This window comes from Cyclopterus lumpus, chromosome 24, assembly GCF_009769545.1.
Source record: "Cyclopterus lumpus isolate fCycLum1 chromosome 24, fCycLum1.pri, whole genome shotgun sequence".
NCBI classification, from domain to species: Eukaryota; Metazoa; Chordata; class Actinopteri; order Perciformes; family Cyclopteridae; genus Cyclopterus; species Cyclopterus lumpus.
In genome coordinates, this window is record NC_046989.1 from 13,724,456 (window position 1) to 13,739,509 (window position 15,054).

Sequence of the window (15,054 nt, forward strand, 5' to 3'; positions counted from 1 at the left end):
GAAAGCCTTAATGAAGCATTATATTGCTCTCTTGGTTTGTGCTTTTGCTTCCTAATGTGAGTTTTGCTTTTTAACTGCCTCCCCCATTTGTACGTTCTTTAACACTGCGATAACGTTATTGTGAGAAATGATAGATTGCTTTTATTTAAAAGTGTGGAATGCATTCAACGATAACCTACAATAAAAATAAAGCATTACAGCACAAAGAAAACCAGCTCTCAAAAGCTTCACTTATTGATCGATCAGTAAACTATGCTAATCAGGGGAAAGGAGGACACCAGCGAGCAAAGCATTGCTGATCAGATAATTACACCCACGCATCGGAGAAGTGTGGAAGTATTTAGAAAATATACTAGTCTTTGTAAATTCAATATCCTTGAGGTTCAGACTGTTGGTCAAATAAAACAAGACATTTGAAAGCATGATTATAACGGACATTTTGTTCCTTCTATCTTCTGACATTTTACTAACCAAATGCTTTGTTGATTGATTGAGCAAATAGCCAAGATTATTATTATAATAACGAATATAATCTTAAAGAATATTTGTGATTCCACAGCACTACTGCACAATGCCACCTCCAGGTGAGTTTTCAATGGAGTTTGACAGGATGTTCTCCGTATACAATATCGTGGAGGACTGATGCTTCATCTCACCTTGAGGAAGACCTGCAGCTCCTGGGACTGGGTCAGCTGAAGGATGTCTGGCTGCAGATGTTTGAATATGGACACGCACATATACACCTGGTAGTCAGGACCCATCACCACACAGGTGGAAAGGTAGTGGCAGATTTCTGTCCAGTCCAGGTAGTTCCAGAAACACTGAGTCAACCAGTGAAGGCACATCTGTGGGAAGAAAAGAAGCTATTTACAGGATTATAATGTTGAATCTCACGGGTAATGAGAATAAACCCGTCAACAGAATAGCAATACTTCTGACAATAACGACTATTCTTCTTCTCCTGTGATAAATCTAATATTTCTCTCATTAAGCATACTTCTCTTCAATATACGTTATCTATTAAAATGGTAAATAAAGTATATTTTTACAAATAACTATTGCTGCGTTCCAAATTGCATACTTCTTTCTTTCTTTTAGTAAATACTGAAGCCACCCTTGCAAAGTACTGTTGCATTCAATTGGGATATACTACATTGTCATAACGTTGCACTGTGAACTTTGACCCTCTTGCTCACATATCCACCAGAGTTATAAGAGTTTTCCCAGCAGCCTACAGGGCTGAAAATTTACAAATAAAAGATGGAGGGTGATTTATAGAGGCACTAAACAAGCTCAGCAGAATTTAAATGGATTCTGTATTTCACAAGTAGCTGTCAGACTTACTCTCAGCCAAAACAAAGATGACAATGTGGTTCTATATAAAAGTCTTGCTGCTGCATTTTAAACCGGATATAGTTTCTCCAGTGGCAATATGAAAAAGGAAAATAAATGCGGTACAATAATGTAGTTACAAAAGAAAATCCAGTTTCTCAGTTGGAAAAAGGAGGCGAACGGAAGATGGACTCGACATAATGCATAGGGAGCGTACTGTAAGTACATCAACACCACCTCGTATTTACTGTGACTCGTGTTCGTCTCGGTTCGCTTTCAGCCTGATGATTGACATCTGTGTTTCAGGAGGTGGGCCTTCATGAGATTTGATGATTAGCGAAATTGCCGACCTTAAAATTGTAATGCAAGGCTACTTGTTCAACTTGTATGGGGGCAGATTTGGTTGACAAAAATGTAAACAAAGAGTAAAACGAATAGAATTTCCCACCACAGAGCTACAAATACATCAAAAGCATAAAAGATTTAGCACTGTCTGTAGTGGTAGAAAATATTAATGGTACCGCTGCTATCGACTACAAAGGAAGTGCAGGTGATTGGTAAATGCCACACATTCTCTTAAATAGAGTGCATTTATAGCGCACCCTCCTTTTTCCAGACAAAGCGCTTCACAGTTTGCCTCTCATTCACCCATTCACACACAGGCCCATACACCGATGGCGGGGGAGCTGCCATGATATGCCCATCGGGAGCCACTTGGAGTTCGGGGTCTCGCTCGAGGATGCTTTGACATGCTGACAGAGGGAGCCGGCAACGGATCTGCCGGCCTGGCGGTTAAAGGACGACCTTTCTCTGGCTCTACCTCCTGAGTCATAGCCGCCCCAAAATACTTTTGACGCCACATAAGAACAAATCGATTTGAGGTGAATGTCATGCATGAGGCGCAATGTGTCGGTAGATGTTGGCCCAAATGTAAAATGCATGCAAATAAAAAATGCATCTTTAAATGTTCTCATGAGGACCTAAAAACACCCCATTAATGCCTTCATTATACGGTGCTGTTGAGACGGGTTGTTCCCAGGGCAACATGATAAAATACAGTATACTATAACATTGGGTTCATGTTAATATACCCTACACTCTTCACATTTAAATGGTTGAGATTATGGACCAGAAGTTGCCGGCCTCCTTAAAGAACGTTTAATTATCTGAACTCACACAGTTGGATGATCACACCCCTCTCTGTTCTGACTAGAGTCTATATTAACTTCACTTACTGACTCAGCTCTTCTAAATTAATCTTTCTGAGAACATGTTTGCGTTGAAAGTAAAGGGGTATAACTCACAACTGTGTTGAATATTGAGGTGGGATTATGAGCTAATGTATATTTCTCCAACTGACTAAATTGAGATCCGTGAAAAGAAGGCATTGGCTCAACAAGAGGTCCCCTCCTATTGTCAGAGAAAATGTGTTGATGCACTCACAGGTTTATGATCAGTTGGACAAACCCTACTAAGTCAGTAGATATGCTGTATACACGTGCATGTTTTATCAAATCAGTCACACAGCAGTCTCTCTCTGTAACCTGAATTTCCATTTTGTGCCAAAGTTCAAAGTGAGAGCTATTGTCTTTATAAGTCAAGACATTTTACAGATGAGAATGTGGTTGACTTGGGGTGCATTTTTCCATTAGACGTATTTCTAACTGGAGAAACCAAGAGTAAACTAGGTTTTCAAAGTATCTACATGAATAAATCCCAGCCCTTCACTTCAGGCCTTCCTACCCCAAAAATACTGCTGCAGGACGAGTCCACGAGAGTTGGAGTGAGAAACGCAGCGCATCCTTGTTTCTCACCATATCAAACTACTACATGTAAGAAAACACCTGCCATTGTGTATTATTACAAATGTATTATTATTATCAAGCTTGCATGTATTTGGACATTTTACCCGCTAGGCCTCGTGGAAGACTCTGGTCATCCGCAATTAGTTGGGATGTGGCGTCACATTGATCTGGATCGATGTATCAATGCAATGATCAACGATACAATATCATTGATGTCAAGTGAAAACATTGATACTCGTCTCCTTTAAGATATGCCTTTATTTTGAAATTACCATGGCACGTCTGTTTCACCATTTCCATACAAGACAAACATCTAAAAAACTGCTAGTGACATTAATGAGTGGTGTGAGCAGCATTAGCGAGCGGCGTTAGCGAGCGGTGCTTGTGGCTTAACGTTCGTAACTTTTGCAGGTTTTTAAACCAAAATAAGGTTGAGCCTACAGGAAAAGGTCAGGGGGATCAAGAAGTAGTCAGTAGGATTTCTACTCTGTCTTCATAAGCCATTCTAAAGGTAATGTACAGACTGCACTGTCTCCTGTACATTAGCATTAGCCCAGAGCCTGGCCATTACACAGGCTTATGAAGTCAGCACACTGAAAGTACTCTCAGTGCCTCACAGGGAAGCAGCAGTTGGTTTCATGATCGGTAGAACCTACTCTCTTTATTTGGCTGAACTCTGCTGTTCTTAATTTGATTAAACTACAATCAGTAGTTTTGAGCCAGAGACAGAGTTTCACACCCAAATATCCAAACAGACAACAATCAGTGCACTCGCTGCATTTCAACTAATTGTTCTGCCAATAATTAGCCACTGTGTTCCCTAACGACACAACGTCTGCTCAAGCATACAAAACAAGCTCCACTTACGCTCCGTAAACATATTAGATTATTATCACCCCCTCCTCAGCTCCAGTCTAATGAAAATACTGACAAACTAATTTGTGTGTTGTAATAAAAACAGGGAACGACTGGATCCATGCTGCGCTTTGTTTTTAAACCCTCAGGCAGGAAAACAAGTACAACAGATACAGTACAGTACTTTCTGTGACTATAGATCCCTTCAAGGTTTTTCCAAGAGCAGCTTGTTTTCTCAGAGCAGCAACATGTGCTGTTGTTAGTGCTCCTGAGTGCACAGTGAGCGGGACTGTATACTTTACTCTAGTAAGGTATTAATTTTCCTTCTGCCATAAAGAGGCTTTCAGATATATTATTATTCTGAGCAGGTCACATCGGCCGGCTTACCGAGATATATCTGTGTGTAAAACACTGGAATGTTCTGCAGCAGAGATGAGAGATAATTCAATATTATTGTTCATCTACATTTCATTACATAATCTGACGCAACACATCGATGCTCGATCATATTAACTACATTTAAATATATTTCTTAAATAGTTAGCTGCAGCCCTAAACTCATACAGTTTGACTTACATGTTTACTAGATAAAAACAATCTTTGAACTGTAATGACCTTAATGTTATGTTGAGGATATGTACATGATTAGAACTAATGTACTGCGCCTGAAGGGAGGCATGGCCTCTTATTCAGGACACATGAACAACATGAATCTTCCCCCCGTGACTCAGCCTATTTATCCTTTACCTACCACAGGGCACTGAAGACAACGACGGTTTAAAAGCCTCTTCCTTTCACTCAAACACTTACACACCTAATCTCAAGGCAGTAGGTTTCAAACGCTGACATATTCTAGATGGATTTCGACTGAGGCCTCCGTCCACACACATTCAAACACAACCTCTACTCTATGAATGTCAGGTGTATAAAGCTTCATTTGCCACAGCTGCTTTGTCAGGCTTTAAAGCTCAAACCTTTGAAATAGATATTTCCAGTTCTGCCCAATATCGCCGAGAAGAGCAAAGATGTGAGCTGAATGTTAACGTTTGACTCCACCCTGGAGACGGCGAGTTCAGATCTCTGATGCAAATGCAGCAAGTCTTATAAGCGCCCCTGCTCCCGTACATCATGTGAACCTCAACTGTCAACCACCGACACAGAAAGGCAGGATCAAAGATAAGAGGGTTCAAGGTGGAAGAACCTTTCTTCCATCTCGTTGTTTGTGAGGAGAGAAAGTCGGTGTCAAAAGGAAATAAGTGCAGCAGAACAAAGATCTAACTTGTTCAACTGCCGTTTAAAAAAAGAAGAGGAAAAAGGATTCAATGTCAAAACCGCATTTTTTTTTTTTTTTTTTAAGTCTTGTCAAAGTGTATTCAAAAGGGGAGGCAAAGTGTGGTTATAAAGGCTTTAAGGTTTTTTTTGGCTCTTTTACTGACATCACAAATGAAATATAACAAAATGAGCTTCTGAGTTTGGGAGTTGTTTATGAAGAAATGCCTACATAGTATATTTTGAATAAAGAAAATTCAAATCCTTCAGAAGTCATGACCCAGTCCATTTTCTGATCCCTCTTTGATCAGGAATGCAAATTAGAATACAAAAGACAGAAAAGTAAGTAAAAGCATTTTTTATTTAAAGTGATTGTCTGCTGAATAGATACAAAATGGTGTCTACTAAGCTTCAGTCTGATTCAAACTGTCTGTGAGTGCTTTTGTGAATTTACATTATCACTACAGTTGATTCTGCCTGAATATCAGAATCTTCCATATTAGCAATATTAAGGAAAAAGACTCTTGTGTTCTTAGGTTTGATGCAAAAAGTCATAAATTAAGAATGAAGAACTAAACTTCCGGCTAACATCGGCAGTGTAGGCTATTGAAGAGATTTCCACATAAAAAGGTTGAACGATTCTGGGAACATTCAAGGTGAAAACCTTCCATTAGAATGAATGGGGCTTTAACAGGAATAATATATATATATACACGCGATGGCTGGGTTTACAATATCATAAGCAGACATCGTTGTAAACCCTGCTAATAACCTCACCATGGACTTCCCTAATGTCAGACGCCTCTAATTCCCTCTCATAGCTGAATTCATATTTAATGGGATGCTGATCAATGATCTGTACTTGTGATGGAAGAGTTAATTGCTGAATGCAATACATGATTACAATTCAATGGGCATATATTTCACTAAAACATGCCATAAGACTCCAGTATTGCCTTTTGTATGTGTATTTCCCCCAAGTATGTATTCACCATTTTAAAAAGGTAGGTATTAATAATCCCTTAACCCTGGCAAAAGCAATGCAAAAAGAGTAACCTGCGTATCCTGAACTGCAGTGTCATATCATTCTATAATTCTGAAACACTTTTTAATCATTTTGAAGAAAACGTTCTGATGAGGATCAGTTTTATTCTAATTCTCAGCTCAAGAGACAAGTTCACAGCAGTGATCTTTTAGTGAGCTGTGTGTCTCCTCCTCTACAGATCATACCTGTGACGGGGTGAAACCCGACATCCTGAAGACAGAGTGGACCAGAGGAACTTCCGCTTTCAGCAGCATCTCCACATAGTGAGCTGTACACCAGTAAACAGGAGGGATTCCTGATTCAGCTACTGCCACAGGAAAATGGACCTGTGAAGACAACCACAAGCTTTTTCATCTCAGAACATTGTACTTGATTTATGTATCTGTAAATGTGTCCACTTTTGCTTGCATTACTGGTGGACATTCAAACAAAAAACAACAGACACATCAATTACAAGCTCCTTGTGTTGTCCTCAGTGTGGAAATACAAAACTGTTTATTTTGAGCAAATTAAATAGTAAGAGCACGCTGCTCTTACTATAATGTGTTTGTGTTCACATTCCCTCCCAAAGTTGCTGCTGCCTCTTAATTATTTGTGCATTTTCTGTTTTCCGTGACATTGACAAACTAGTAATTTGAGACCAACTGCTCTGTAGAAATTCACGGCTGCATCTGCATCATAAGCACTGAGAGCACGTAACAGACGAGTCCAACAGAGCTGTATCGACTTTGATGGGAGAAGACAAGGTGACAGATGTCGGTGTAATGAAACAACTTCTCCTCTGCAATTTACAAGGATTGAAATCTGGCTTGGTTTTGGGCTTGCTGAAAAATGAAGACAGAGTTAAAACTGAAAGTAATTGTGAAAAATGCTCTTAGAATTCATCATCATCTCTATTTAATTGTGTTTTGCGTGCTTGTGATTGTTGACGTGCATTGCATGAAAGAGGTGGATTAAATGGACGTCGAAGCTGTTAACAGTTGGGAGGCAGGTTTGAAACGGACACGTTAATCCAAAATCCCGTATGAAAGAACAACATTCACATGAATCTCTGTCAACACCACCTCCAGATACATGCAGATATTTAGGCTTGCCTTCATATGAGGCTTCTAAATTGTTAATTACTGCATACTCAAATACTATTGTAGTTTGAATACAGTAGTCGTGTTTGGACATTGTGCTACTCACAGAGGCATGTATCCTCGCTGGCCAGATGAATGCAGAGGTCAGCAGAGAGGTCAGGTTTGAGTAGGAAACCCAGAGACCGGTTCACGTCTCCAGCCATGATCAGGAACACTGTGGAGGCCAGCCAGTCGTGGGCCGGGATAACCGTTCCCTGCTGAGTGACTGGAGGACCAAGTTAAAGAGCCCAAAGGACTGATGGAAAAGATGCTCAGACTCACAGCAATGCGCAACAAACATAGCTCTTTAGATTAGTGTTGCAACATGAAAGTGGTCCACTGATAACAAAAAAAAAAAAAAAAGAGCCTTCTGTATGCACACACCCGAATTGATAAAGCTATAATGAATGGAAAGTAGCACTTTGCATGCACAAATAAATCAGACTGAAGTAACAACCTCTGCATTTTATTAGTAATTAATGATCTACAGAACATCAGAGTGGCATAGAAATAAAAAATCTGACTAATTTCCCTTGACATAATTTCCGGGAACAACAGTGTTGTATTAATTAAACCATGTCATTACTTACACAAATATTATCAAAGCTGAAACTCATTGATTTTGTGTATATTTTTAAAGGATTTGTAGACCAGAGTCACAAGAAAATGAGTGCTAATGATTTGTTAAATAAAGTTACACTAATACCACTTCAGTGTCAACTCACACTGCAGAGTTGTCAACCAGAGTGAGTAATGCTGTGACAATCCATTAACCCTGACGCACCAGACTGTTATCTATTCACAGTAAAAAAAACGACGCCTCCTACAGACACAACTGCAAAGACTCCAGTTCTCTGGATGACTGTGTGATTATATGATTTTGTTGTATGAGGAGTGAACTGATGATTTACTACATGGTCTCACAGGTGGCACCGCTGCATTGTGAACACCACATTACGGCAGAAAGGGCGAGAATACAACGTAACACGATTCGAAACACCAGGGCCGCAATCAGACTCTTAGTTATCTAACTTTGAAGCTTTCTCGAGTGGTTCATTCGAGCTCTGATGCATTTACTCCACATGCTCAGTTTCATTTCTACATCAGAAGAATGAAATGAGATCCTGCGGGAAGCCAATAACTGCCCCGATATGCAGGTTCTGTTGCACGAGAACTGTGGCGCTATTAGTCGGGGAGTGAGAACGCAATCTGGCAAACATCCTGTTTTCTGCATCTCTCTGCTGATTTGCTGCCTTAGAATAATGTAAACCTTTAACTTTTGTTGAGGCAGAATGCACACAGGAATATTGAATATGCAATGTGCCCTTCAAACATTCACTGGATTTAGTGTAACAGCACGATATGCTTTAAAAAAAACTCAGCCGACAGTAACGAGCACACAGTTGAATACCTCTTCATGCTCTTTGAAACTGATTGGCAGACCCACTTATCTATTTGTAGTTCACTTTGTCAAGACATAATTTTGAATGATAAAGAATTATAAATAAAGCAGAGCCTGAAAAAAGACTACTTAAATGCTGACTTAATGAAACCACTTCTCCTCCTCGCTAAAATCGATCTTTTTTTTATTTCCTTACTTTAAATTAGAGACCTCTGCTACTAAAATCTGATCTGTGAATTTAAAAACCATGTGGACTTTCTCAAAAAGTATCAAAAGTAAATACAATCGCATCAATGTATTGTGTGCTACCCAGCATCCTAGATAAAGTCTGGATGAATGGAGAGTTGAGAGTATTGTCTAAAGCCAAAAGAACTGCTTTCAGGCAGGTGACAAGGAAACACACCGTAACACCAACAACACTAACGGTGTGTGGCAGCCTGTCCAGAAAAGCAGGAGCGCCCCATCATGTGTGAGGCCACGACGCCAGATGAGCCGAACACCCCTTTTATGCATGCTTTGATCTCCTCAACAGAGAGTCAGCTGTAAAGTCTGCCCAGCCTTCAGAGGACGGGCCACTCTCAGTATCCACAGCGGACGTGAGGAAGAACCCTTTGAATGGGAGGAAAGAGTGAAGGCGAGTAAAGCCGCAGGGCCCGAATACATCCCTGGTCGTGTACTAAGAACATGTTCCAACCAGCTAAGTGAAGTCCTCACTGACATTTTCAACATATCGCCGTCACAGGAGAGTGTTCCCACCTGCCTCAAGACAGCCACCATCCTCCCTGAAACTAGAAAATATTGCAGAGTCCGGTCAAAACGACGGACAACCCGGTGGCACTCACCCCCAGTGCTTTGAGAGACTGGCTCTCCAGCACATCAAAAGCAACCTCCCAGCCAGCTTGACTGCCACCAGTTTGCATACAGAGCAAACAGATCCACAGAGGAGGTCCTCTCCACTCAGCCCTCACTCCACTCATCTTGACCAACATCAGAATGCTGGGTGTTGATTTCAGCTTAGCGTTCGGCACAATCTCCCCCGTGAAACTGATTGGTAAAACTTTGGGCCTGACGACCTCACACTTATATAACAGCCAAACCCGCCTGCACTCTAGCCCCCCGCAGGGCTGTGCGCTCAGCTCCCTCCTGTGCACGCTGTACACCCCGGACTGCAAATCCCCATCATGGAGAGAACTCTGTTGTGAAGTTTGCAGATGACAGCATCGTCATCGGCCGGATTACAAACCCCGGTGAGGCGACCATACGCACAGGAAATCAACAGTCTTGCCGGGTGGAGCTCAGAGAACAACCTTCCGCTCAACATCAGGAAAACCAAGGAGCTGGTTGTTGGTTTAGAGCCAAAGACGCACACCGCTGTCAATCCGTTTTAGATTAGTGAAGACTATCTCTGCTCAGTGTTTACGTTGTTCAAAAGGAAACCTTCGGAAGGAGAGAGAAGGCCTATGGGTTACTATTGAGGACAAAAGGACTGAGTCATATCATCTGTATTGTGTTGCTCACACAGAGACGGACACTATCAGTTTCTCGCTGTCCCTCTCACAGGTGAGACTGGTGAAGTTATTAATCTAATCTAACCTGCCACGACACACACACACACACAGGTGTTTACTCATACTTAACTAATGCTAAATAGCGTGTAGTTATTATAAAAAGTGTTACCGTAAAAGAATATTGGACATAAAATAAAAATAAAATGTAAGTATGTGTCAACATTTGTGAGAGCAGGTTTTTTCTAGTAAAGTGAGCATGTATGTGTGTGCAAAGCGTCACTCCCACTATGCCGTACTGCTTTCTTGACTATTCTTCTTTACCACTGTAAATGTGTTCATTTATTGAGATGGTTCATCTTTAGATATTATTTGTTGAAGGCACTTCCAAACATTTTTTAATATATGGACTTGGATATGTCATGGAAAGTCATCTGATTAATTGTAAGGTTATGGTGGGACCCCAATCCACATTTTAGGAGTCAAATCGCATATTAATGTGTTCAAACGGTGTAGCCCAAGAAAATGTGCAAAATGACAGAGCGTGTGAATAACTTACAGGTCACAGAGCCTACCCTACTCTTCATGAGTCCAGATGTGGAGTCCATAAAGGATACTGAGCTCTGAAGCAGTGTAGACTCTCTGTGTGGACAGAAGATCTTAATATGCTTCATGAGCAGAGTCAGGTCATTCACAGCATCTTCTGTCAGTAGCTTGAGGTAGCTGCCGTACCTGTAGATAAAGACAACAGAAGGGGTATCTCACAACTATCTATCAAATTTGTGTGGCCCACAGTTTTAGTGAATATTTGGTATTTTACCACAGTCAAATATGATCTCTGCATATTTTATTTTCAATGCTTTAAATGAAAAGTTCCGATGTTAAAGCTAATGTTCGGTGTACTCTTACGAAACCCCCTTCTTGGACTTAAATGAAAGACACACCACCACAGTGGGGATATTTAATAATAAAGAGACAACAAAATACTGAGACCTCAGGCAAGTACACTAAAGTGCTCCCTCCACAATCTCAATGTGGTCAGTTTTACCTCTAGGATTAATTATAAATTCATGTCAAACTACTTTTAATCCTTTAAGACGCGGTGCTCTTTGTGGGAGCGCTCACACACTGTGAGATGTAAACATTGCATGGTGTTTCTGAACATGTTCAGACACCTTTTATCTTTAGGCAGGGTGTTCTTTCGGGACAAAGGGAGCAGTGTGAGAACGGTAACACAAGTCAAGAGGACCTACTTTCTTTGTTGCAGCATACACCTCTTATGGATGGACATGTGTGGACAGGTGGCTTTGTGTTCCTCGGGGGGGGGGGGGGGACACACCTTTATGAGCTGTGGCCCACACAGAGCCACAAGGGACCACTGCATCGGGAAACAGCTGACATCGCTTGCTGATGCACTCCATTTCAATCCCTTGTCTGTCTAGAGAATTCCTTTTTTTAATTGTTATTTCTTCTGCATATTTCCAATGTTTCTCTCATTTTTAGTTGTAGATTTTCAGCTACAAAAAGAAGGAACCCCTTTTCCTCTGTTACCAGATGCATAATGTGAATGCACAAAAAACATCAACACACGTACGTTCCCATAGAACAAAACTGCTTTGTCAATGTGTTCCGAGGGAAACATATTTTCTATTTAAAATTTCTAAATCACATAGTCAGCGTAGAAATAAGGTCATGGTGAATATGTGGTCAACACGGGACCCAGGGAAGACGTCTGTGAAGCCAAAAGTCAACGTTGCCTTAATATACGTATGTAATTGAATTAACACCACATATTTAAAACTGCGACAGTAATTCAGGATCAAACACATTCCCCATACAGCGTAATTGAGAATGCAGTTTAGTTAAGACAGGGTTGGATATAGAAATGGAAAAATGAGGCGGTAGGCTGAATCTTACATGCCATGTTGGGGAAGAGGCTCTCAAGTGAGCTCTGATTATAGAGTGAAATTGCTTGCTGTAAGTTCATGATTGAAGTGAACTGTGACTATTGGTTAATGTGGGAGCATCGCTGTGGCTCTGAATATCTGGAAAGGTTTGAACAAGACCTGCAGCAGATGGTTGGTTGTAACACTGTAGTTCTTCCAGTATCAAACTGGGGTCAATGTACCTTTTTCTTTTCTTTTCGCATAAGTGTTTGGGGTTATTTTCTGAACCTGCAGTTACCGATATGAAGCTTACCGTTCAGGGAGTTGTTGTACACAGCGGGACTCTCCTTCCTTCCCAGGTTGCTGGCGTCAGAAAACGGTCTAATTAAATGCAGGTTCATGAGCTAGAGAAAAAACACTTAGCTGTACATACCTGAGACAGGTGTTGATTCCCAGCTGCTCCACAGATGATAGTGCAGCACTCTTAACACTCTTCTCATCTGCTGTAAAACAAGGCAATTAAAAAGGGAGATGTGGTTGTTACCAGGCAAGACAATACCCAGAGAAGGGGATATGGCTGACGTTTGTTGGGGGAACAACACTCCCTAGACATCACTAACGGGGGGGGGGGGGCGTTACGACCGCAGAGAATTGAAAAACATGAGAACGTATCATGACTTGCTACTTACAAGGCACTCACGGATGTGATGTTGTGTCTGGGTAATTTCATAGTTGGCAGTTTTACAGCGGTTGTTTGCCATTTAATTGTGATGTTTGTGAGGCAGCATGGCATCAAGGTGACTGGGGTAATTTCGGTATCAGTCAGCCGCTGGGTGATTTCACAGCAACATTTTGAGGGTTTAGAGCAGTGAAGTCATCACTCATGATTTTAGGAGTGTGGTGGACTTTTGGAAGAAACTACAGCATGAAATGTCGGCCCCTGTGAGAAAGCTCTTTATCTCAGGACTTTATCTTTATCTACTACAGCAGTTGAAAATACTGCAGCAGGGCAGCTTTAGATCCAAATGCCACAGCTTTGTACAGATCGTTGAGCTATCAGTCTCACCAGCTGCTCTCATGGGTTCTCACTTAGCCTCATTAAGTGTGCAAAATCATAAAAATATATTAGTTTCGGAGTTACAGCTGTAATTGTGAGGCGAGAGCGATGAAAAAAGCAATAACTGCGGGAGGTCTGATATTTTGTTTTGGAAGATGTTTCCACTGTCTTTGGGGGAAAAGGAATGTTATTACATTTGTGTTAATGGATCCCCTGCTTCAGACAGTTTGTGGTAAGATGATGAGAATATTTTGATAATTAATAGAAAAAGTATTTTCCAGACAGCAACAGTGGCAGGGAAAACTTCAAATCCAATTTACAGACTAATGGTGCAGAAATAGGGAAATGATAATATGGTCGCTGTCATCTACATATCGAAGTGATAAGTCCAAATTGTTACCCTTGAAAAATTCGGAGCTGAGCAACGTGGATGAATAACAGTCCATCAAATCTTGTATTAATTGATAGAAAATTGCTTGTGACAGAGGCATGAAGCAGTGGCAGAACAAATAGTGCTGTATTTTCTCTCATCACATATTAACATCTCTAAAAACCTCTTGCTGATGGCAATTACTGTCTAATGGAGATGAATGTTTTTGTTGTATTTATTCCCTCCCTCCCTGCTCCTCTCTGCTCATTCCCTTCCAGCAATGTGCCACCGGAGTCAACTTAAGAGTTTGTGATAACTATAACCGCAACCATCTAAACTTTTGTTACAAAGAACAAAAGTTGTATCCTTGACATTAGTTGTAAAAATGTTAGATGAACACACAACATGTACAAGGAGGAACATGTGTGCAGTCTTAAAAGTAATAAGCTTCCAAAATTATGATGATGAGATGTCGAGGTTCACTTCCATCCGACATGGTGGAGAAGTGTGAAAGGCGATCAGTACCTGCAGGTCCATTACTACTCAGCAAACATTATCTTCTAGTGTGGGATATGTTGGAAATCTCCTGAACAAGTATATCCACAAAGTATATCCACGATCAGGCTAATCTCAAGTATCTACAATAGGACGTAAAACATATTCAGACTACTCTGTACAATCATCGTTGTTTGAGTTTATTTGGGGTTTTTGGGGCACTGATCAAGGCTATAAAACATGCATCACAATATACCCGGTTTACCCAACCGTCACCATGCAACGCTAAGACTGTCGGCGTGCCGAGATGCGGAAAGAGGAAAGTGAGGCATCTTAGTGTGCACAGACGCACCATTTCATGTCTGCAGATAAGCTGTGAAGCCAACCGCCGACCTGTGAGACGACAATCTGGACCAACGTGCACGCCGCCCAGTCACACTGGGACGAAATCTACACCCGTGCCCTGTTGAGTGAATGCACAAATGAATACTTACGCTCATTCATTTATTTCATTTTGCTGTCTGATACCCTGTTTGTTGTGAAATGATAATCCTGAATGAATATATCCAATGAAGGAAATAAAGACGTGGATGTAAATGACCGGTACCATACAAACACCAGACTGTAATACTAGTTCAAAGTACACCGGTCTTCTTTTTATTCAGTATTTCTCAATTCTTTGCAAGTCGCACTATCTTGGAATGAGAACATTATAATTCTTCGTATGCAAATATACTGGCAATACAGTTGAATTGAACAGACTTGTGGTTTTCAGGTATTTCTTGCTCTGTGGTTGGCTTGAATAGAAAAAATAAATAGATGTAAGACAAAAGCAGAATGTGGTAAAAAAAATCTATTTGAATGAGGATTTATTTGAGAAAGTGTAGATCTCCGTCTCTGAGCTATTAAGAT

At 40.9% G+C, this 15,054-nt stretch overlaps 1 protein-coding gene across 1 annotated transcript in view; it reads right to left on the reverse strand.

The window, feature by feature from the left end:
* tbc1d32 (TBC1 domain family, member 32) overlaps positions 1-15,054 on the reverse strand; it is a 66,674-nt gene that overhangs the window by 6,031 nt on the left and 45,589 nt on the right. Inside the window, 7 exon segments of the mRNA XM_034528045.1 lie at positions 657-845; positions 6,492-6,632; positions 7,495-7,551; positions 7,553-7,653; positions 10,952-10,987; positions 10,990-11,066; positions 12,654-12,723. Coding sequence (XP_034383936.1) covers positions 657-845; positions 6,492-6,632; positions 7,495-7,551; positions 7,553-7,653; positions 10,952-10,987; positions 10,990-11,066; positions 12,654-12,723 — 671 coding nt within the window.